The following is a 25,943-nucleotide window of genomic DNA, read 5'->3' as shown; positions in this document are numbered from 1 at the left end:
GTAATTAAAAATAAAAAAAAAATAGTGTCTGCAAAAAAAAGTGTCCCCTCAAAAATAGCTGCATTTAGCAAGAATAGTAGGGGAACAACCAGGCAGCCAACAAAACCTCTGATAGTTTTGAATCATAAACAGTATTCGACCTGTGCTTTTCAGCCAAATCATAGGTTTCTTTTGGGTTTAGCAGCTGAGCATCTGCACTCAGGGAATAACATGGGAACCATTAGCATAGTAAAGACCCCGTCTCTGTTTTCTCATTATCTCTGTTATCCTCAGAAGATTTACACTGTAGACAAAACATTAATGAAGAAAAAAGAGAGAGGACCCAATTTTTTGCTTTATCAACAACAGCAACAACCAACATATCTGCATATATCCTTACTGAGAGGATAGTAAAAATTGAGCATTGGTGCATGTAAAGCACCAATGTAGAAGACTAATATGGAGACTTCAAAAGATGGGCAGAAGATAAACCTCCAAAGGTAACTCCAGTTTCCGCTGAGGATTATATTTTTAATAGTTCATGTTCAAAGGCAGAGGAGGAAATTTGGCAGTTCTAAAAGAAATCATCTTCCATTTGCTAAAGAACCCCATTAGCCCATTATCCTCTGACCCAGACCTAGCACAGAGACAGGAGAATTACAGATGTTTCTTAAAACATACACACTCAAAAACACCATGTGCCAATGCTTAGCAAAATATCAAGCCAGCAGGTGTCCTCCTTAAGTAGAGACATCACCAGAATAGCCTTTAGAAGTTCTTTCTCTCCAAAGCAGGCGGGGTCAATCTCTAGGAGTAACAAGGACTGTCACCCTACTGACCTTACAAATGGAACACAGCTATGACTGAAAAACATTCATAATGACCTAAAATATTACCTTCCCCTAGAACTTCATTAGATAATCCACTGGCATTAGCCGAAAACCAGGCATGTATGGTTTTTGGCTATCTACATGAATAGAACTAAATCTTAGAAGGGCTTAGGAGGGACACAGACATGATTACTGTGGGCAAATCAAATGTAAAACAAATCACAACAGTGTGGCCAGTGGGAAAAGTGGAGTGAGGAAACAGTAATGGCTGCATGAGGGGAAGAAAGCACATAGATAGGTGAGATAGCATCATATGCATGAGCACCAATCAGGCTAAATGTGACAATCCCTTGTCTATGTATTATGATAAGCTGTCTTTGTTTCAAAAACATCCCAAAATATTATTTAAGGGTGTAGTCTATGGGTCAGGCATAAAAACTAACTGGAACAGTACTGATCACTGATCCACAGTAATACAAACCTTTCCTCCACCCTTTCCCCTTCATTACTGACACCCCTTAAGAAATTACTAGTTAGCATTATTGTTACCACAATTCCTACTTTCTGTACACTCATTATCATTATGCAGCTAACAGTGGAGTTTTCTCCTCATATCTTCCCTGTATATCAAGTCAATCTCCCCATATCCTTAATCATTTTAATGCTGTTCTTGGAATTTCTTCCAATTTGCAACAGATTTGTGATTTAATTTGATTTGGAAAATACACAGAGTTGCCAGTATTCCAATGAGTTATAACATTCCAGGTGTTGCTTAATGCTACCACAATGCTTCCTGGCAATTTATGCAGCAGCAATCATCAGGCTTCAGTTTACTGGGAGAAGCTACTGAAAAATAAATAAATAAATAAATAAATAAATGCTGAATACATTGACAGCACTTTAAGACAAGTGTTGTTGGAAAAATCTATGAAACATATCAATGAATTAAATATGCAGGGTGGGATGGAGGGAGCAGCTAGTGAGTTCCAGCTGGATAAACCCAGTTAAAGCCCAATAAATCCAACACATGTTGCACTGCTTTCAGAAGGTCTGGTCATTTAACATCTCACTCAGACCACGTGTACAGGGAGTCATGGAAGACATGGTTTTACAATCCTCAGGTCTCTGCCCTGAAAACTACAGAAAGCCCTAATGACTCCCTAGCTGGTAACAATGAGCATTAAAGCATGAAGCAGCCCACTTGGAGGCACTTCAGATTCTCTGCCTTCTCCACACCTCCCCATCCTCTGCTGTGGGAGCTCATGGAATTGATCAGGTTGGAAAACACTTTTAAGATCATCACCTCCAACCACAACCCAACCATACTACCCTAACTCTAATAACCCTCCACTAAATCATGTCCCTGAGCACCACATCCAAATGGTTTTTAAACACATCCAGGGATGGTAACTCAACCACCTCCCTGGGAAGGCTATTCCAGTGCTTAACAACCCTTTCTGTAAAGAAGTTTTTCCTGACATCCAACCTAAACTTATCCTGATCCAACTTTCACCAGAATCACTTTCCACACTGGTTGGGAAGTAGAAAAAAGAAGAGAATAGGTGCCCCATGAGACTGCACAGAAATGGAACCTTACAAATTGTTCTGGGCTTGGAAACCCATTACTCCTCTGAGCAACAGCATACATCTTTCTCTGCCTTACTGTGATCTAAGGAGGATGCTGCACTAATTCCCACAGGATTTTCTTTCTTCTGCTCCATTTTGATGGGTTACTTAGGTGAGTGGTCCCAAGACAGTTTGGCTTATTTAGGAATCCAATGATTTGTGTTGGAACTAAATATGATTAACCATCCCCTGCAGACTGAAAGAACTCCTTACTGTGAGAAACAAAGCGTGAAAAAGAGAGAGCTCTCATTTCCTAACTTCTCCCTTTTACAGTCAAAGAAAAAGAAATGGTGCAGGAAAGATTATGTTCCGAGCACTGCTACTCACTGTGGATTACACTGCAACACTGGACGTGGCAATTTCGGCACCCTTATGTCCAGAAGCAAAACTCTTTTTTTTTTTTTTTTTTCCAGCCAAGAAAACAGCTTGTGCATTTTCATAATCCCAGACAGAGTAAAGATGCCAGTATTACTGTCCCAGAAAAATCCTAAGGCATTTAAGTTTAATCATATACACCAGTGATGGTGCCACATGCTGCTATGCACATAAACTATCCCAGCAGAGCACTGTGCTGCTTTCTGCCTGCCTTCCCCAGTGCAATGCCATAACACTTCAGGTCCTGTGAAGCAAAGTGGATGGGGAGTGAGACAATATGAAATCAAGGAAAGCGTAGTAGCCCACGGCATATTTTTTTATGCCTTTAATTTGCAGTTTGTGCACCCATTTGGCATATTAGTGCAGCTTAGGACTCATCTCCCCCTTCTCGTAGCTATGATTGATTTCTGAACATAAAATCAGCCATGAACAAGAGACTTCTATGTAAATATGGTTGTGACTAACTCAATCTAACCCTGCGAAACTTGCTTCCAAGATGAATACAAATAACAAAATCTGAAATTGATGTCTTCATTACATCCTTTGTTGTGAAAATCATATGTAACTCAGATCTATTGTAAAACTTGCAATAAAGATGCCATGAAGAAAGCGACTGGAGATGCTTTGGAAACAGCAATATGCTGCCTAAATCAGTCCTTTATGCACGGGGCTCTGACAGAGATGGATAGCACAGATTTCTTTTCAAACGTCTCATGTAGGAGAGAAAACCTTAAATACTACTGATTTTACATCTCTCTTCCATTTCAATCAATGACTGATAAATTACATATGTAAGCATGTGTGCATCAGAATGGAACAATAAGGCACCACGTTAGTCTGCCAGCAAGCTGTGAAAACATCACTCACATCACAACCTGCCTCATCAAGGTTCAGCTGTATCTTTTCAATATCTTCCTGTGCTTCAGCAATCCTGTGAGCACAACGACACACTAATTCTAAGCTAAAAATGTCTTCTTAAAAATCAAACATTTAGTAGCACACATAGGCAGTTGTTTGCTCTATTCTTGTTGTTCCTGAACAGGATTAAAAATCTATCTTCTTCAGCCAGCAAGTTAAACCTGGAATTGTCAGTATGGCAAACAGGGACTTGCCAAAAAACTTTAAATTCTGTGGAAGAGAGTTTAGTTGCAAACACTGGAAAATGTCAAAATGCTTTGGAGTTTCTGTACGCAAGCACTGATACATTTGAACAGAACTATATATTTATGCAACCACATCAACTCAAATCATTGAGTCTGGGCTCTTTGTAAATGCTTGTAGTATGCTTGTAGTACCAGGGGATCCCTAGGACTTGCAGGACTGACTTTGCATATAAGAGACATCTGTGTGAGGTTTCTACAGCATAGTTCTCATGGGTAGCTGACATCAGGCATCTTTATACACCCTTCCATAGCAGCTGATAGCTGATGATATCAAAGCTGATGCTTTCAGGTATTTCAAGGAAAACAGAAAGGAGCAATGCAGATGTTATGTCCTACAACACCTTGTGCATGAATTACATAAAACAAAGGCTATCTGATGGTACGAACATAAAGATATTTTGCATATCAGTGTTTGAATAGGTTTTAAAATTCCATTCCTTTTACAGACGTCTTTTCCACTTTTCATTTTTGCCAGATGTAAACATCAGAGTTTTGTACCAACATCAACTATCCAGTGCAGCTTCTATAATAAACCTGACGGATAGAATAAAAAACCCAGAAAAATATTGTTGGGACAGTGCATAGTCTTAATTTTGTAGATACACTAAGTTAAATAGGGCACTCTTCCAAAATTTTAAATATCTCCTTAATTTGCAAATCTGTCATTCTGGTCTATTGTGATTATTTTTTCTCCTTATTGTTCAGCTATTCTGCCAGATAAAAAGGTTTGGTTTATGCCCTTAACTTCAGGAACTACCACTAGCATGGCAAAAAATGTGAAGCTTAACCAGAATGATCTCCAGGTGCCATGAACTCACAGTGCACAGGGAGATCTGCTGGACACAGACAATCTGGATCTGAAATCCAGAAGTGGCTAAGTTGCTGCTTTCTGCAGTCATAAAATGCAGTGTGAAATTGATAGACCTACACGGAGCAAATCTGAGTGATGCAGGTTCAGATCCTTAATGCACTTTACTGCCTTGATTCTCTAGACAGAACCTGTTTGGAAAATGCTTTTCTTTCTCTAGTCTCAAGTTAACAGGATGCCAGTGAGGCTCCAGTTAAAAATAAAGACAAACAAGGGGGGAAAAAAAGGATGAAGCATAATGAGATTTCCTAGTAAACTATTTGCTGCGAGAATAAACACTGCTTATGAAAAGTCGGTTATATCCAAACTGAAGCTATTAAACTGTTCATAGGACAGAAAAGTACTACTATTATCAACAAAAACTCCTTCCCATTACCATTTTGCATGGATTTATTAACATGCAATGTCCTGTACTGATCGTTTTTGTTAAATGGAGCTTTGGTGGTCCTCATAACACAATACATTTCCTCAGCAAAGACAACTTTAAGCAATCTAGTACGTTAAAACTTTTACAGACTCTATGTCAAAGCCACAGCAACACACACTTACTATTTGTCATCACTTCACCTCAGATTTATATCTGGGCAAATGGGTGCACACAAAAGTCTCATACATCTGGAGCTTTAATAGGAGGCAAAAATCAGCAAAGATATGCTGATGGGTGAAAAAATCATGGCAGCCTCACACACAAATATGGACACTTGCCACTTGCCCCAGCATTTTACTGTAAATGTTCTCAACACTATTTATGCAGACTAAAACAAGCACAGAATGCCATTTACTGATCAAAGCAAATGACTTGAAAAATCTCCCGTGTTTCACTTAATTTTTGAAACATAACTGACCTTTCACTTATTGTTGTTTGATGAAAATGTCATGGAATATTCTCGCAAGTCTATGTATGTCACTAACAGATGAACACCTCCACTGGAGGTGGAATCAGTAAAAATCAATTTATTTTGTGGCTACAGCCTTAACTATGTTAGCCTGCCACTACTGGAAATTCAACAAATCAATGGACATAGCATTCCTCATTGTTGCCTCTCAGTACCCAGAACCCACTATAACTTAACTCCAGAGAAACTCTGGTTTTCACGTCACAGCAGGAGGCATTTCTCAGACTTAATCTTAAGGTCTTTAATCTCCTAGGGAGACTCAAGATTTGAAACCTTACAAGTCTATTTTATTTACTACCTCACTTCCTTTTGCATTAGCTTATTCTGCTTGATCATAGAAAGTGTGGAGGAGAAATCATTCACCTTGTCAGCCATCAGGCTGATTCCAATAGAAACTATTATCTAAAAATAAAAAGCCTACTCCATTTGGAATGGAAGATATGCAATGGATTTCTAACTGGTTTTCCACACATTGGATTGTTTAGAGTTTTTGAACTGCACTGAACTTCATAACAACACATTTCAGCAAATAAGAGGAATATAGTGTTCAGAACATTGAGAAATACATTTTCTATATTTATAGGCACCCAATGCTCCTGTGCAGTTGTTTACAATGGTTCACCACTTGTAGAGTTCAATTAGAATGGCAAATTAGGAGAACCAAAGTAGAAAAAGTATCATGGTGATTTAGATAAAGGCAGTCCTAAAATAATTTCAAGGTTCACACTCAGCAGGTAGTAAAGCAATAGTTTCAGTCAGCTAGGAATGAGGAAAACATGAGAGAGTTATGAGAAACACACTGGCTGCTGCAGGAAAGACCTATTAAAAGCAGCCTATAACTTGGTCACTCACAAACAGATTGGCTCTGGTGTGGAAGACAATTTTAAATGTTCCGTTTTTATTCGATAACCCTAAAATAACCTACACTAAAAGAAAACTAGAACAAGTGAAAGTCAGCATGAACGCAGCACTTCTGCTGGAGCTTCTGGTGTCAGCAGATCCCGAATGCAAGCTGCAGAGATGAGACAGAAAATCATATCCAGCAGCACGAAGCTCACTGAGCTCCTGCCCTTCAAACCCAAGGCATTTGGCTGAAGAACTGCCCAGGTCTCATCAAATTTAAAAAACAAGGGAATGCCAACATCTAATATGCATCTAATCTAACATCTACATTTATCTCCATCAGAAGTCTGAAGAAGCACCATTTGTCTTCAAGTGGAGTTGTGCTGGTATGCCACTTGGAAACTGAGTATCCCCGAGAGCTACCTTTGGTCTCTTGTTTTTCTTCCTTCTCCCTTCACCTTTCTATCAGCACCCAAGCCCCTGCAGATGTGAGACAAACCTGACTTCTTCACAATCCCGGACAAACAGTGCAACACACAAAATCTGTAAGAAAGTAATTTCTTTACCCCTCCATATCCTTGTCATTATTTTATTTTGTTTAATGTTTCATGCAGATGTTTTGTAAACCTAACAAAGATTAACTTTAGAAGAAACATATCAGTGCTCCTAAACGCTATCATCCTGCTATTCCATTTTGCAAGCATATCCCTCTCACCTGTACATGAATAGTCATCAATGCGGATATATCCTGTTTTGCAGATGCACATGAAGGATCCTGGTGTATTTACACACATGGTGTTCTCCCGACAGTAGTGCTGCCCCTCAGCACACTCATCAATATCTGTGAACAGGATAAAGAAGAAGATAAGTCAATTTCTATTGAGTTCTTTAAAATAGTTCCATACCCGACTCCAGAAAATAATGTGTTCCTTGAAAAACAATGCATTTTGGAAAGTTTTTTGCTTTCCACTTTTAAACAACTCCTTGAAGTGTTCAAACAACAGGAGCAGCATGAGCTTTCTGTGAACTGCTGTTAGGGGAGTTACAACAGTGATTACAGTGGCTTGGATCTTTCTTGAGTCCTTTTGAAGTGCCTATGCTGCTATTTCTGTGGTTTAAAGAAGAACAGAAAAAATAACTGGAGGTCCAAAACAGGAGAACATCTGCCTCAGCACTGCAGTGGCATCCGTCACTGTATTCGTGTAGTCACTGCAGGCACCAGTACAGAAACACACTACTATGTATGCCTTGGAGCTAATAGGCACTGCTGTTTGGGAAGGACCTGAAAGGAACTCGATAAGCTCTGAAAAGACACCAGAGCTTATTAGAAGTTTATCTTAGAGCTATGAAGTAGGCAATTGGTAACTTTACATATTTTACATATTTTCTTAAATACAAATGTGAGTGTGTGAATACATAAACACACAGATATACATACACACATCCATACCTGGAGAGAACATGTGAGAATGTGGTTTATATAAACATGTGCTCTTGAGGGAAAAAAGATGCAACTTGATAAAAATACTTGTTGGAACAGAGTATCTGCAGCAGCATTAATGTATAGAGGAAACTCCAGATATCAGTCTCCGTAGGTATGGACGTCAAAACGTAATTGGTTTGGATACTCACTTTGGCTGCAAAATTAGTCCTATTTCTGGTGCTAGACTATACTTCAATGGTAAGACTGAGAAAGAACCAAAAGTAACAAAGCAGCTTCTGCACACTATTTTTATGCAGCAAAGAATAAAAGCAATATTAATTTGGAAGCTATTAGTAGCATGCTGTTCCCATAATAGCAATGATAAAGACAGCATTATTAACGTGCTCTGTACATATAGTTAAATTGTCTTGCAGTGTGCCACTGAATCTTGCTAGAAAAGTATGTCACAAATCAAAGGGGTGGATTGTTGGCCGTGTTTTTTTCCTACTCATCAGTTTTAATTTACTCCCTGTTTTCAATGCTGTTTACAGCTTTCAGATTTGAAAATAAAATCTCCAGATGGGGAACAGTGTGATGTTCCAGAGTTTGATGATAGTTCAAAGCAATAGGTTGAATATATAAACTCAGATCAGACTTGACTTCCTAAATGTCAACAATATTAACTCCCATGCTTTTCTCCTGTTTAGGTCATATGCTTTTCTTCCAAATCTTCCTCCTGTTCCCAGCCTTTTAAAATCAATGGGCACTCTCTCCGTGTACTCATTGACTGCTTCTCCCTTTACGTTTCCACAAGAAAATTTGCTTTTCAGTACAAAACAATGTGACACATTGACTACAAGTGATCCTGTAATCATTTTTCAGTTTCATTCAGCTTTGAAGAATGCTTGTGTTTTTCCCAGCGTATAAGGTCTCGGTTTCTCTGCCCAGTGCAAATGTCCTGGGGACTTTGCTGGAGAAGCTGGCAACATATCACTAAAAATCATGAAGTTGACAATTGCAAGTGCTCAGCAGGGTGAACCCAGGCTATTTTTTCACAAATTCAGTTCCCAAGAGATTCACAGCCAATAAACTTCAGCTGTTTTCCTTCCTTCCCCCATAAGCTCTGCAGGCACAGAAAAATCATGTACATATGGGCACTGATTTGGAAAAGCACTTGTCATTTTCACATATATTCATAAGTACAAAAATAAATGTGCACTTAGAGTGAGTACAGTGAACATAATGAGGCAATGCATTTTGTGCAAATCATCAAAGGAAGTGAAAAAAAAAGTGAAGCTATCAAAATAGCAGGAGCTGTTTTGCACAGAAAGTAGTAGTGGCTCAAACTGCTGAAATAGATACAGGTGTACTGCAGAAATGTAGACGTAGAGTTCACAAAAGCAGTCAGAAGCTACAGCACATGCCTCAGCAACTCCCACAGATGATGCAGCTCGTGGCTTTCCCTTTCCTAGTTCACAACTCCATATTAAATTAATGGTGTTGATTTATATTTAAGTAACAATATCAGTCTTAGAGTAATTAGAGGCCTTATGTTCTTTGATTCAACAGACTGCCTATGAGCCAGCTGTGACACCAGTGGAAAATTCTACTTAAAGATCCAAAGCCTCAAAAACATTAAATAGGACTTTCTGTGAACTGCATTAATGATTGCTTTGCTGGGTAAAAAGCCACAGGAGACCAAAAATGCTAATGATTCAAACCTCCTAGTTTGGAAGTGTTCTAAATAAAAGCTTTCATTTTGCCAACATACCACGTATTGAGGTTTTGCAAAATGTTTTATTTATAGTTGGATTTATTTCAAAGCCTTGCTTATTCACTTGTTATAACAGCAACAACAAAATGATCAGGTTGACTTTGGATTGAAGTGCTTCATTCAAACCAAGCTGATTTACTTTTCAAACTGATTTTTAAAACTCACCAGAAAACAACACACTTTCTCTGCCAGCTCTCTATAGTTCCTACAGAAAATACGAATACTGCTACTACTTCTTCATTATCTTACATTGGCACTAAAACACCCTAAGCAAGTGTTAAAACTCCATTGTTCCGCATCATGGACACGCATCTGATAAGAGGTTGCTTTTATGAACAAGTTACACTAAATTACACTGCCAGCGGACACAAGATAATTAATACAAAAAGAAAAAAGCAGCAATCAATGACTTGCTGCAAAAAAAAAAAAAAAAAAAAAAAACAAAACTGAACAACAAAAACATGCAATTCCATTCCCCCTTTAGAACTTTATATGCTAGCTTTGTATATATTCAGTTAAGGTAGATAGATTGAAGAAGATTGAACTGGGGTGGACAAAGAGTCCAGTACCTGTTCTTTTAAGACCTCCAAAATAGAAGTCTTTTTGTCCTGCTTACTGGTTGAAACACTGGTTTAGCCTTTTATTCACCTTGAGACACAAATGCACTAATACAACAGAAACCTGATGTATTTCTCTATCTATAAAAGCCTACAACATTTATCTTCATTTACCTTGCCAAAAGCCTTGTTAGGATATTAATGCCCATTAATGTCTACTGCTTAGCCAATAAGATCTTTAATTCCATCAGTTCAATAGGATAAATGCACCACACCAATGCTTCTAAAAACCCGGCAATAAAGGCTCACGTGTCTTCGGTCTGTGATGTGATGCTGAGCCACCAGCTGGGATGTACTGACAACAACACAGTCATGGAGATTGTCAACCTGCCCTGTTGCCAGCAGAGTAGGTGAAAGAGAAATATCTGGGAAAATGGGTTAGTGCAGAGATATTTGAAATCTGCACTTCAATTATTTATTTATAATTGCAAAAACTTCAAAACCAAAGAAAAGTTTGGTTTTTTTTCTTTACACCCAGCAGTCACAAACTTTATACAAAATACATAATCCAGGAAAATTTTCCCTACCCCCCCTTACTCCTGTACCCAATAGTTTGCTTCTCTATAATGAAAATCCCAGTCATGTCTAACAATTCCATTAATAAAAAAAGAATTTGATCTGTAATCTATAAATAATTGCTGACCAAAGCCAACAAACAAAGATTCTCCTTAGACCTCACCATCCATCATTACCCTTATCTACCCCAAAAGCCTGCCAGAACAAATGAGACAAGTACTAAATCACTAAATCTGTCCTGGAAAGTGAAGAATCTGCTTCCAGAATTGAGGATCCCTTATAGATAGTGTCTTGCCTCCAGGCATTTCCTTTAAAATTCACTGGTTAACTAGCATAAAGGATCTCTTTGGTCACACTTACAGAGGCATCTGGTTGGCAGGGGGAAGCTCTTGCAGGATTTTTGCAACAGATAGTATTAAGTACATAGGAGGAGAGCAAACAGGAGCCTAAAGAGTTGTATTTATAAAAACGTGCTTCCTAAGTGCATCAAAAAGTACTCTGAACATGCAAGCAGAGTAGACTAGACCTTCAATTAAAATTTAAAAACAGAAAAACTTTTTCTGTTATAAAAGGCTCCATCTTGATAGCCCATAAAATAGGAAGCTCCACATTTACCTGTAGAGCAGGGCAAAGATTTTCCACCTTTGTAACGCAAATTCATCAGCAAACCTCCATGCTGACCTGAAGGTCACATTGCTAAGTGCAAGGGCGTCATTTGCTCACCTTTCCTGTGAGGCTGGGACCCCTCTGCTGAGAATTCCAAGGACGGATGCCAGTAATGACAGTCACTGCAAACAGACTTCAGACTATTATTTTTATCACTACTCTCATAGAAACAGAATCTGCTCCCTCAGCTAGGAAAAGAGCATCAGAAGATCAGTAGATGTTAGCCACCCAGTAAGAGGACAAAAAAGGAGAATGAGCAGTGAGCAACCAATAGCAACCACTGCCAGAGAAAATGCAGAATCAAAATCAACACAATCTCTCCTACACAAAAAAAACAAAAGTTGTCATTTTCCTTTCTCTTTCTCTTCCCTCCACTGACAACAGTCCTTTTCCCAGCTTCTCTGGCACCTTTCACCTGTATGAGAAACTTCTGTCCTGTCTGAGTCTTTGCTTGTGTTCTTGCTCCTCCTGTTCTCAGCCCATCCCTCCCCAACTTCTCTTTAAAAAGGACAGAATAGGCTTCCCTAACTTTAAAGTAAGCTCCTATCAGCTCGCTCACCTGTAAAAGTACTTGTACTTTTACCTGTAAAAAGTACTTTTTACCACCAAATATACCAACTCATTCTCACACTCTTTCAATTTGTTCAAGTTTAAAACTCCCCACTCCATTGCTCCCATAAAAATGTTCTTACTAGGGTCTCTTCCAGTTCCCCAACTTTCAGTACTTGCAGACTCCTCTCCAGGTTCCCTTCACTTTCATCAAAAATCACCACATCTTGAATGCTTTGTTCTTCACACTATTCTCTTCCTGTATATACCATTTCTCACCTGCAATCTAAGCAAACAAAACACCTCAGGGCTTTGGCAAAGCCTTTGCTGCTTCTCCTCCCACCATTCTTTTTAGACTCTCCATCATCAGGTGAACCTAAGCTTTAACTACCACTCTTCCTATAGTGAGTCACAAATCTATTGCTGCTCTTTTGTTTTGCTTTGCTCTACCATATCCACCACAGCAGAGTTTCCATTTGACATATTCCACTTCAGTCAAAATTGTGTGTTTTCTCACAATCTCCCACGTTATTTATCCCATCTGACTGCACTGACATAGCTGTCATCACTCAGACCTTGTAGATAATCTTTGAGTCTTTCTTCCCCTCAAATACACAGCCTTGTACCAAACCAGTTTAACATTACCAACAGATAGTAAAAGCCTAGCAAAATTACTCAGCGATTATGTGTACTTATGGGTACACACTGATTATGTGTCTGACTTTGCTGGCTTTCTCTTTTTGTTCCTTTTTTTAAAAAAAAATTATTCTTACTATTTTACAGTTACTTCACAAGAGGGAAGAACTAGGACCTGAGTCACGATACAACTTGTCTTGTGAATCAACTGCAAAAAATGTACTGTATGTATTCAGTTCAAATATATTAAAAAACATCAAGCATACATGAAGAAAAAAAAAAAAACAAAAAGGAAAAAACACCTTCCACAACATTGCGCTGCTTCCAGCAAAGAACCTGGGCCGCTGTCTCACTGTAATGATGTATAGAGAGGGTAAGAGCTTAACATTAGAGGAAATGGGCAGCTACTTGTGTCTATTGATTTTTATTGAATTATTAATGGATTTTAAGAGAAACCGAGTGAGTTGGATTATAAGCGTTAGCACTCTTGTAATTGAACTAATAAGAGGTTGTTTTAGCTTGACTAGACCGCTGAAGCATCAATTAGACTAAAAATAAATTCTAAGTATTGGATTCTCATATAAAGTGTGCTCTTTTCTAACCCTCACTTAAACTGCATGCTTAACATATATACATCCACATGTGGTACATATCTTGGTGGTCTTCCCTTCACATTATTTTAAATCTCTGATCCTTGCTGAGGTTCATGATTTTTCTGCCCGACTCCTGCAGCTTTAGAGAAGGCTATTAGAATTGAAAACATGCTTAAAATAAAGTCAAAGTCACTCAAGGTCTACAGTCCTTGACAGAAGCTCTAGATAGCTTTGAAAGGATACAATACAACATTACAGCATTTCAGAAATACGATTTTCAACAGTACAAAGACTTGTTTTTATTTCACTTTGCCCCAGTTTTTTAAGAGAAGACAGACTGTTGAGAAAAAACTGTCCTTGTTAAACATGCAGTAGCAGATAGTGCTCACCAGCTTCCAGTGCAAGTCAGACTCTTGGAAGATAACGCAATCTTCGTTTCAGCCTCATGAAAAAATTGCTGGACTCCACAGACATTATACATTTTAAAAATATATATCACAGGAAATTTTTGAAAACAAGTATTGTCTGCCATCATGTAATGTTTTACTTGGCAAACTGTATCTACTTACTATTTAATTTCTTATAATAAATTCATATGGTAGTGTATACATGATAAAACAAGTAATTATATATAGCTATCTGTCAGACATGAAAGCAACCCGGGGGCTCTCCTTAGGCACCAAATAACTAGTCTGATGTAGCTGCACACTGAGAATAAAAATGATGTTGCATATGATTAATTAGTGAATTCCAGAAATCAGAACAAATTGCTGAAACTACAGCTCATGATCCATTTCCCTTCAGCAGTACAGTGTTTGATATAGGTCTATAAATTTCAACTGCTAAACAAATCATTTTTCTTTCTAAAAATATGACAGCATCTCATCATTTTCAACTGTGAATCTCAAGAATTCTCTTAATGCTTTTCTTTCCACCATTCTGAAAAAGAATGAAGAGGTAATATTTTTATGAATAAACTACTGGTATATATCAGACTGTACCACATGCGTATTTTAAAACTCATCATCGGAAGAAAGACGTATGTATACAGGGTAGTATCTATGGTAAGGGACCGTGTGGGTGGATTAAACTGCATTTGATGTTTGGGCAGGATGTAAAGCATGTAGCATATTCCCACAAGCTATTCAGAAAAATACTGTCTGTTCTACAAAAATAAATGTCAATATCACAACTCATCTCTCAAACGATGCCCAACTAGCTGGAGTATTATAACAGATATAATCGCTGTAGCTGTTATTGCTCTGCATGATTTGTAAAAGTCTGTATTTTAAATGCACTCTGGTTTAATGTCTAGCACCTCTGTACATTTGTTACAGCTCTTAGGGATCCAGCTTCTACATATCATAAGATATATTGCACATATAGACTGAGGTCAGAAGTTACGTAAGGATTTTGGTATTCTTGAGCACAGTGGAAGCATCTAACTCTCTGAGTAGACATCTCCCAGCTACAAATGAAAACTGGAGATAAAGGTAAACAAGAACAACATTAAAGTTTCACTTTCTTTTCTCTTTGTTTAGATTGCAAATTTAAACATTTCTTATGAAATGGAATTTCTTATGAATTTCTCTTTCCAAAAAAATACAACCTATGTTTTTATTGCAAGATGAAAATGGTTATCCTCAGTAAGAGAAAATCTCTCCTTACCAAGTACTGGAAGTGTATGAGTTTATATGAGATTCTACAAAAATCCCTTTGAAAGATGTTTCAGGTGTTTTTTTTCTTAGTAACACCATGGTCAATCTTGGTTATGGGTGGATGACAGAATCAGTCTGAATATCTTTCTCATAGAAGTAATTAAAATCAAATAACACTGAATCACCTCCTGCGAACTGTAAATGTACAGACCTTGCTATTGTTATAGGCAGTGGGACTACCTGTACACAAGTAAATACAATGCTTTATGCACCAGTGTCAGGTATATTTCCAGTACGTTTTAAGTTAGGAATGTTTTATCATCTCCCTGAATAAGAGCCATGGCAGATAAGCCACACTAGCACATCAAAATTGGCCTGAAAATTCTTCACATGTAGATTTCTCAGTTATGTAATGTTGGAAATAAGTTGGCATCTTCTGCCTTTGCTAAGAAAAAAATATTAATAATTGATAATACATTAACTGCTTACTATGAATATTTTATGTTTAATATAAATACTTTAATTGCTTTTTAGTATAGATTTGAGAGGAACGTTCTGCCTCCCTGGAATGGAAGTATTTCTATCTACTTTATTAGCTTTTCATCCCAACTCAAAATGACAAGGAAATGGTTCAAATTCTACCAGTTAATGCAGATGAGAAACTACTTTTTTAATATATTGTAATACTATTGCCACAGCTCACTTGCAAAAAATAAATTAATAAATAATAATTTAGGTTAGCAAAACAGTTATCTTAGCAAAACAGTACGATAGAGCTCCTAGGTAGGACACTCACCATAAGAATATTGTGCATACTATGAAGACAGCAAAGCTAACAAATAGCACAGCATTGATTACTCACAAGATTTAAAGTAATATATTTAAATACTCAGGGCTGTGTCTGCATTTCAGATGTCTTCATCTGATTTACTTATATTCTTTTCAATATTACACTCCCATTGCTTACTGCAGTTGGCCAGTATGATCGAACATGTATCCTACTGCAATTTGATAAGGACATCCCGATGAGGTCCAACCAAGTGTTGTTTCTAACCTATTTTGGACACCTACTCCGGAAAGAGATGGTTCATCCTCTAAGATTCCTCATTTCCTTCAGCCAATGATCATTCAAATCAAGGCAGCTTATGCAAATGCAGATCTATACACTGAGGACTCTTGAGTCTCCCCTCGAGAGAAAATTATCAGTAAAACTGATAAAATTCTCAAATGTAGACAAAGTCACTCAGTCTGTGGTATTATCTCAGCTGTGTTCTTGAAATTCGGACAAATATGGCAACAGAAAAAAAGAAACTAGAAGAGTTATTGAAGAAAAAGTGTAAGTTAGATTAAAAATGGAAAAACGGCTTCAAAAAAAAGTATATTTGATAACATTAAATGCTTCCAAACATTGTTTGGATAAGTTAGCTATGTCACGTACTGTGCAAGTAGTACAACTAAGTTCCCACATATTGGAAGATGAATGTTGTGGTCCTCACAACCATAACTTAGATCTGGGACCGTGGCCAGCGATTAAGCACCCACCAGTCACTCATTCCTCCCCATCAGGATAAGGGAGAGAATCAGAAGAGCAAAAGCTAGGGGGAAAGAAAAAAAACAAACAAACAATGGATTAAGGTAAAGACAGTTTAAGTAGTGAAGGGGAAAAAGAAAAGAAAAAAAAAAGCAAATGCAATAACTTGCCACTTCCCACAAGCAGACTGATGCTCCGTCAGTCTCCAAGCAACAGCTGCGTTAGCTTCTATTGCTGAGCATGAAGTCACGGAATATACATCATGGAAAATCCATCTGACTAGCTGGGGTCAGCTCTTACAGTGGAATCCCCTCCCTTGCCTTTGCCCACCTCAGCGTTCTCACTGCTAGGGAAGCTAGAAATAGAGAAGGCCCTGACACCTAACAAGCACTGTTCAAAAACAGCCAAAATGCTGGTGTGTTATCAGTAGTGTTTTAGTAAAAATCTAAAAGAGCACCTAGTGCTTACAAAAGACCACTGCATTCTCTCATTTTCTTGCTTGAGCTTACCACCCTCCCTCTTTAGTCAGCAGTTCTTAGAAATGCTCCTGAAGTAAAATAAGATTTCGTACAGAAATTGTTGAGCGCTAATTTTAACTCAAAAACTCCAATTTTAAACAATCCTTCAGATCACAGTCTCCAAAAGCTACAACGAAAGACACCTCCCCTGTTGAGAAATGATACTGTGTATGTAAACTGTTCAAGGATGTAAGAAGAACACTTACAACTGCCACAAGCAGATTATTTGCAAACCATCTTATTTCAGCTGATGTCTAGTCTTGCCGCCTGAGTAAATTTCACTTTTCCAGATGCACCAATATATGCTGGCAGCTAAGAGTCACAAGCGGTATCCTTAAAAATTTCTTCAGTGTAGCTCCACCACCACCAGTGTAGTGGGCACTCAACCCTATCTCAAATATATCACAGAGGGTGACTGTCAGTTTGAGAGGGCTGCCAAGAATTCTATATTCAAAAGCACCTACATGTCATAACCCATGCCCAACCTATCCACAAGGTATCCCAAACCACACAACAACCACCTCAGGCAGGAAGTAGATTTCATAGTACTTGGAATAAGGCTTAGAGCATGTATATGAGGAAATCCCGACTCTTAGAAGTATTGCTTATAACATTCCTCAAAGGAAAGATAAATGTGACATAAATATTAATAAATATTAATATTCTAAAACATAAAGGCATCTATCAGAACAATATCTAAAGACATCACATAGTTTTGGAAAAGCATCCATTATGTCCAGGACAGAAGTGAAACACTTGCATCATTCAAAGGAAATTTATGCAGCTTTTCAACATCAATACTGAAGCCAGCTCCAAATATTCTTATTTTTGTTCTGCCCTAAGGAGAAGTTCTACCAATGGGAGCGTTATTATTTCTGTTTATTCTCTGAATTGTAACAGTACTTAGGCATGAATCAAGACTGGTGAAGTCTGGTTCTAATGCAGAATAAATGACATCCAATTTTGCAGTATATTTTAAGTTTGTTAAGTGAGAACATAGAAACAGCTATCATACTCATGGGCTCTAGCCGTTATAAAATGTTGTCTCTGAAAAGCTTTGTAGTAATTTGTCGTGTACATTTGTACACTTGGCATTTGCTAGTAATTAAAGCCACAATGCCATTTGCAAGAAGAGTTTGCGCTGAGAAAGGGGGATGAGGACAATTTCAACCATTCAGGATGAGGGACAGGACTCTGAAAAAACTTGCCATTGCACTGTTGTTACTACGTCCTTTAGTGTTACATTTTTTAATATTAAGATTGAGCGTCTTTCCAGAAATTACCAACTCAGTGCCCAAAGTGTCCAGTTGGGCTTGAAAAAGGGATGCGCACCTCTGAACAAATACAGGTATTACAGTCTCATTGGTTCCCTGCCTCTCCACTTCCACAAAAGCAATTCTAAAGTTCCATCTTAACTTTATTCCCCCTGTTGCCAGCATACAACATCTACACTCAGCCAAGGCCAACTGTTGACCCATGTGTAAGAGGTGCACAGTTCCAGTGTATGCTGCCACTATGGCACTCAGTGGGCAGCACAGCCCTAACTTCAGTCTTGGCTAAGAGAATCCCACCTGGGATTCCATATATGTTTTTAGGATGTCATTTTCTGTATCTATACATAGTATTACAATGATTAATTCTGGAAACAATGTCATATGCCCAAATAGAAGCGTATGAGCTAAGAAATCTTCTCAAAAATTTGTCATGCTGAATTCACACCATAATTCACAAACTGCTAAATCCATTTATAATATGGATGCACTTATCTTGCCTATGATGATCAACTGTGTCCTCATCTAAACATTTCACCAACAGCGATGATCAAGAAGCTTTCTATTTTTCACTTGTTATATGCCTGGCAAGTTCTTCTCATAGCAACAGACTCTAATTTGAGTGATGTGGAGATCACTAAGAGCATAAAGCGTTTCTCTGCTTTTCAGTCAGCAGAGAAAAAATGTAGCAGCAGGAAAAAAAAGAAGAAAAAAAAAGAAAAAAGAAAAAAAAAACCTTCTGTAAGCACCTGATTTCACCGTGACTGCATGGCTTCAGTGCCCCCCTCAAAATGGAAATGGCTGATCAGTTCCCTGAAATGCAGATCTGCAACCTTAGCCTCTGTGTAAGTCCCCAAGGACTGTGTGACAAAAATGACTGGTGCTGCAACAAAGAACAAGCTACACAGCTGGTCCTGGTGTCAGATACCTGCTGAAATAAACCTGGGAGGTTTATTTCTGCATGATTTTTAGTTCTACTTCTTACAGCAGGTTTCTACCAAATGACTTACCATATGCATTAAGCAGAAATGTATGCTCCTTTTATGAAAACAGACATGAATTCTCAAATCTAACTTTACAGCATTAATGCAGCTTCTAATTCAAGCTGCAGGAATTAACTTTTGCAGAATTCAGCTGAAGAAACTTCTTAAAAGGCCCCAATCCATCCCATTTATTTGTCTGTCACCAGAGAATAGTGCTGGTACTAGGTGGGACTATGGAGTACTGTAGACTCTACTCCGAGACATTTAATTTTCAGCTCAGCTAACTAAATCTAGTCCAAATTGCTCATTAGCTAAAGGCCATGCTGCTGAGAGCACTTCAGCTTTAGTGTAAGAATGGCTTGATGGCACACTAGTCTTATGCCTTTGATACTAATGGTATGGGCTTGCAGAATCAGGGTTTTCACAAGAAAGAGTAACAGCAAGAAAGAAGATTTTGGCTTTCAGTGCTGCAGGGGGGATGTTTTGTTTCACAGGATTACATGATAAGAATGAAAAGATACAAATTTTAGAAACACCTCTTCTGATTAAGTAGCTGGTTGTACAGCTACTGGTAAGTAGCTGTATTAGAAGAGCCTCTAAAATTATAAACCATCATTCAGGATGACTAACTAGTATCTAATTAACACTAGTATCTAGCCTATTGTGTTTACTTACTGGGGAGGAAGAATGATAGAGTAGTGAAAAGAGTTATACAGAAATGCCATCCAGATGGTTGACTTTCAGGCTGCCTGAATACCTGAATACCACAAAAATAAAGGAAAACTTTCCTATGGAAATGTGTTTCTACTTCCAGACTTCAACCATAGCAACTTGCAACTTCTACACCAATGAGAATTTTTTTAAAAAAGAATTAATTGGAGAGATAATTATTCTAGCTGATTAATAAGCTGCCTAACTCACATTTAATAGGCACATCACTCTAACAACTCATGAATCAGTACGGTCTTCGCACAGCCAGTTACACAGTGGAGCTGAGCATCTTTGCAAGGTATTACCTTCACAGTAGGCATTGTCCTCTCGAAGGGCCCTGAAGCCATCTCGGCAGCTACAGACAGCTCTGTCATCTAGGTTCCGGCAGACAGAATGCTCCATGCAGTTATGTCCTTCAGTGCAAAAGTCATGGCCTGTACAGAAACAAATATGATAGAGGATTTAAAAGGAACTCAGGATTATAAACCACCCCCTGTCAAAGACAATGCTATTTTTTTCCAGTAAAGTTAAAGAATACTTTTCTATTGTTCATGAGAGGCAGAAAAGCAAATTGTATCAAGTGTGCAGCAATGAAAGGAGTAGTAAAGGCCATGGGAACAGACTGTCTCTAGGTCTTCGCTTCAATTTTAGGTTATGCCATTGATCTGAAGGCAGCTGGGTAAGTGGCTTGCTTAAATCTGCTTACCTTCTCCTTGCTGTTAAGTACTTTTATGACATTTCATAACAATGCATCCTTCTTGCTTTAGGTTTTTTGCTTGTTTGTTTGTTTTTGTCAAACTTTTATAAAAGAGCTCAGTAGCTTAGACATTCAGTAGCTCATTGACTAATGGGATTACTTTCTTTCCCCTAGCACTTACATTCCCAAGTGTTTTTGCAATCTTTCCCTATTTAACTAAAAGTCTTTGATTAACATTGACTCGTTTTGCTTTTCTATTCCTTTTAGCTTTTTCTTTCAAGCTCCATTGACTGAAAACACTTCCCAGATTGCCTCTGCTACTCCATTTCAGAGAAACTTATTTTTAAAAATTTTAGCTTTTGGCCTTCTTTATTTTCTTCTACTCCTAATTTTCCATTTCAATATTTCTTAAGTGTGTTTTCTACTGCAACTTAATTACAAATTTTTGAGATTCTGAAGTTCTTTTCCAGGCTAAAAGATTTAGAATGAGCCTTTTAACTCAGTGGCTTATTGTTGCTGCTGTTGTTTTTTAATATCTTATGTTTGCTTTCACTGAAATCTAATAAATAAATCGGCCTTTATTATTCTAAATCCAAGCTGTTTGCAGTAACTGACTTGAAGATTCCAAACTTCCACCTCTGTCTGTTAAGATGTGATGTTTGTCTCCATTATTTTCACCACAATCTTATTTGTTTAACATTTTCCTCCGTAACTGAAACATCAGAATTGGTCAATCAGCAGTACTTCAATGATCCTTGCCAATGACTCTCTCCTTGTTTCAAAATCTCACATGGGAGAACTGAGGAACTGTGGTTCAAGCTCAGGGCGCCAGACTGGTGTAATAGCAGCAACTCCAGAATGTAAGCAAGCTAGAATTAGGTGGTAACATTGGCCTCTTATGAAATAACAAACAAGTATTTGCTTGCAGTGCAGAATACTGTTTTTAACACTCCACTGGTATTCTGCTTCAAATTTTGATACAAAACAGCTTCTATCCCTATTTCCCCTAAATCATGTGAGCATGTTTTCATCAGAAAAATCCAGGAAGAAAACTCCCTACTCCAATGTGCTGTTAGAAAGCCAGCATTCCTTTATTTTCACAATATGTACCAGGCAACTTGACAAATCAATCGTGCCCTCTCAGAGTTCAGGTTCTACATTTAAACAGTTAAGATATACATATGCAATACACTGGCATACATATTCATTCTCTTTCAAGATCTCATTACTTTATGCTAATGTTCCTCTTGGCATGCATGCTGGGGGCCTATGATGGTCTTAGGCCACCTACATCCTCCTCTTTATTTCATCTTCCTCTTCATCTCAGTGTCCTTTGGCTGACCTTCTGCTGCTTTTCCCTCAATTTGGCAAATGTTCATTGTTTGTTACCCTGTGCACTACAGCTCAAGACAATTTATATGAAACCCAAGAAAAAGTCCTTGCATTTGGTGGATGCAAAGATAAAAGTAGTGACTTCAAAGATTCTGTGAAGCTGGACCACTCAGAAATAGAAAACTGTTCCATATTAAGCAAAGATAAACTGGAAAGTTTTTTAACTTAGCACACATGAACTGCTTTTTGCTAAACTAATATATTGGTCCTTAAACTAATATATTGATGTCTATTGCTAAACCATCCTATATCAATGTTAAACAAGCAAATGGCAGACTCTGCTTGAATGTCAGTTCATACGCATGTTTTGAACTTGAGCAGATTATAAGCAATGTGAAGCAATAGAAGTCAAGCTGAAAAGGCAAAAAGAAAGAGGAGTCCATAAAGGCAAATGTCTTAGTACTTAAACTCAGTGACGTGGTCATGATACAAACATCAGAGACCTACTAATGTAGTGGAGTCTGATGATTACAGTTCTTTCTTTTCCGCTACAGATAAAGAAAAAAGTTTGGCTAATTTTACTTGCATAATATAATTTGGATGTTGTGTTGAGGGACATGATTTAGTGGGAGCTATTTGTAATAGGTAAACAGTTGAACTGGATGATCTTTTAGGTCTTTTCCAACCTTGGTGATTCTATGATTCTATGATTTACCATAACTACCACAATGCTGTTATCTAACATAGCATTTACGTTAGAAGCAAAAAGTTCTGTAGCTCTACATGCATTACAAGCTTTTCAATATTCATTGATGACAGCAAAAACGTGTCAAGAGCAACCTCTGCCTGTGGTAATATTTGTTCTTTGCCCTTTTGTTGTCTTCCTCATTGAAGACTGAATTAATAACAAAGCAACAATCATATTTTTTTATTTCCTGGTCTGGATATTGTTGTATCAGACTGGCATTTCATAACTAAGAATGTACCTGTTATTCATGAAGTGGATGATAGGGTTGGGTTTTTTTGTTGTTATTTTATGAATATTCTTAACATTCGTGTCTCAGATGTACTAATGATGCCATTTAAAGAATGCTTCTTGTTTAAAGAACAAAATCCATGTTCCATGAGGGGCTATAATAGCATGGTTCAGGTAGGACTGAAAATGATCAGAAAGCACTAATCTGATATATATTAAAACTTTCTAGCTCTGGTAGGCACTACAAACACAGAATTATTTTCTCTAGGCCACACAAGATTTTATAGAAAATTGTCATGAAAAAAAATTTTTTTGACTGTGATAGCCTTCAAGAGCTATCAACTTTTCTTAAGCTCTTTTCTTCTACTTTCTTCTTATCTCTCTACTTGATGTCATTAATCATATCCTTCGTGGTTCCACTGAGCAGCACCAAAACAAATCTAGCTACATTTTTCTTTTCAGTGAAGTGTATCTAAAATCAGCTCAAGAGTCTAACATCTTCTTTCATGCCAGGTACCAATTTATCATTATTTAACTTTCGGAGAAACAGACATAGCTACTTGAAGTTACAAATGCTTATATCTTTGAAGACACTGATATTACCACAGATCAAAAGACTGGGCTCAAGACAGAACAGTTCCTGCACCTTTGGAAAAGACCAGTACTTGTGTAACAGATAAAGTCACACAGTGTACCAAAACAGCACTCAAAGGTTCTGCTTTTAGATTCAGAGTACAACTCCAAACAGATCGACAATATATGATGCTCTTTGAACAACTGCACAGCACAAACTGTTCTCCAAAGCAGACATCTCAAAGCACGTTAGAAAGATGCTGAGGAACATGTTTTTCCAATCTCATTTTGTTCAGACAGCAGAATGAGGCGTAGAAAATCACTAATCGTGTGTACAATTCTTTGGAATTTTTACTCATGTTTGGTTAGAATTAAACACACAAGAGCCAGTGAATGTGTCTCACAGAATTTACACTATCAGATATTTTACAAGCAACTTTTAGACAACATGATACAGGAATTGTCCATTCAGATTCACAAAGTCTGCTGTGATTACATGTAGGAGTGTCATATCCAAAAAATCATGAAGAAGTCCATATAATCTATAAGAAAACAAAACAGCACTGAGCTTTTCTTATGTCCTGTTATTTTCTTACCTTTACAGATTTTGCAGCAACTGTGAGACAATGGGATCTGTTGAGATTCTGGGCAGTTCAAAGTTGCACAACTGTCTTTTGGAATACGCTGCATTTTGTGGTCCTGTCAGATGGAAGCAATTGATCGTTGTTGTGGAAGAAGACAAAGGATAACTTTAGTTGGCTTTTGGCATTGTAATTTACAAACAAAAAAAGTACCTATGGTAAATCTAGATACCTTTAAAAACCATTTGGAAGAACAGCAAGCACAACAGAAACATCAGGAACTACCCTATGCTAAAACCTTCCCGTGTAAGAGAAAGTATAAGAACAGTTCTCATTATTTACCTTAGCATCCAAACAACTTGTCTCAAACGTTTCTCATAAAACCACACCCAAAAGAGCAAGTTTTTCACTGAAGGAAACAGGCACTGATTCCATCTTAGGAAAAAGCTTTCTTATTAAACTGGGAACAGCATCTGGAAGCATCTAATGCCAAGATGTTATCTGAACATCTTCAGGCATTTAGTGCAGGTCACACACAATCACTGCAGTATGACCATAGTGAAATGCCCATCTTAGTAATCAGGCTACCACAGAAATACCACCTTTAATATCTTCTGATGTGCTCTGTTCCTGATATAGCAAAACCAGAAAACAAACAAAGCAAACAAACAAGCAAAGCAATAACGTGTTCCTCCTATGCCAGAGAATCAATAATTCGGTTAAGTATGAGCTCACTGAATTCAGGGCCCTCTATTTCTGCATGAAAGGAAATGCCTGATGAACACGCTATTGCATGTATTATTATTCCAAGTTTAGCATTTGATTTTAAGTCATCTTTAAACACAAAATATAAAAATGAAATGAAAATTACCACCCGAATCTTCCATTAAACAATTCAGCCTAAACCTGAAATAAATAAATAAAGCCAGATGCTGATGTGCACTGTAAACCAGGACAAACAAAAACCAGCGATCTTTCAAAATAAAGAAAATAACATTTGATAGAAATAATATCGGAGTAGTCTGGATTGCATTTAATATTTTTTTTTACAGATCCTTATTTGGAACAGAATGTTTAATTCATTTTTATTGTTTTGCAATATTTAAACAGAAAAGTGCATAAGTGCATGCCTACAGCAGACACAATTGCTGTTTATGACATTTAAAATGATGTGCTACTTGAAAAACGGAATTCTCTACACCACCTTGATAACTTGACCATAGGTCTCCAACCATGAAATCAGTACTTGTGCCAGTCCTATCAAGTCTGTCTTGTGTTGGGATTACAAATTACATCCCTTCATGGCAACTCCACTGTCAATATAGTAGTGCCAACATGTGACTTCCTGGCTGACCCACACAGTTTACAGCACAGGGATTTTCTGCTCTGAAATACCATTCCCAGCGCTGCTCATCAGAAACAATGTGTACTTCACACCTTGAAAAAGGATAATATGAAGCAAAGCTGCTGCTTAATATTTCAACCAGGACCAGCAGACAGTCTACTAATGTCCAGCATCATCAACAAAACACAAAAGAGCATGACCAATAGAGACACTTCGTTCATAGTGTGCATCTGATACACAAAAAAATAAAAATAAAAATTGAAAAATGTAACTTCTGATGACTGTGAATTAATCACAGAGTTAATATCCCAGGTGCCACACTGAAAAATATAAACTCACAGTCCTGAAAGCCACGTGACTGAAACATGCATTTCCAAAATTATTTTTTGGCCACGTTCTCCTTCCTTTTTGCA

The 25,943-nt window shown here is 37.7% G+C and overlaps 1 protein-coding gene across 1 annotated transcript in view; it reads right to left on the bottom strand.

Annotated features, from left to right (window-relative positions):
- NELL2 (neural EGFL like 2) overlaps positions 1 to 25,943 on the bottom strand; it is a 141,988-nt gene that overhangs the window by 53,798 nt on the left and 62,247 nt on the right. Inside the window, exons 11-13 of the mRNA XM_052668499.1 lie at positions 24,201 to 24,303; positions 20,332 to 20,460; positions 7,296 to 7,421 (exon numbers count right to left, since the gene is read on the bottom strand). Coding sequence (XP_052524459.1) covers positions 7,296 to 7,421; positions 20,332 to 20,460; positions 24,201 to 24,303 — 358 coding nt within the window. The remainder of the gene's footprint in view (positions 1 to 7,295; positions 7,422 to 20,331; positions 20,461 to 24,200; positions 24,304 to 25,943) is intronic.

This window comes from Tympanuchus pallidicinctus, unplaced genomic scaffold (genome assembly GCF_026119805.1).
Source record: "Tympanuchus pallidicinctus isolate F22 unplaced genomic scaffold, pur_lepc_1.0 scaffold8, whole genome shotgun sequence".
NCBI classification, from domain to species: Eukaryota; Metazoa; Chordata; class Aves; order Galliformes; family Phasianidae; genus Tympanuchus; species Tympanuchus pallidicinctus.
The sequence above is the reverse complement of the archived record's forward strand: the minus strand, read 5'-3'. Positions and strand labels throughout refer to the sequence as shown.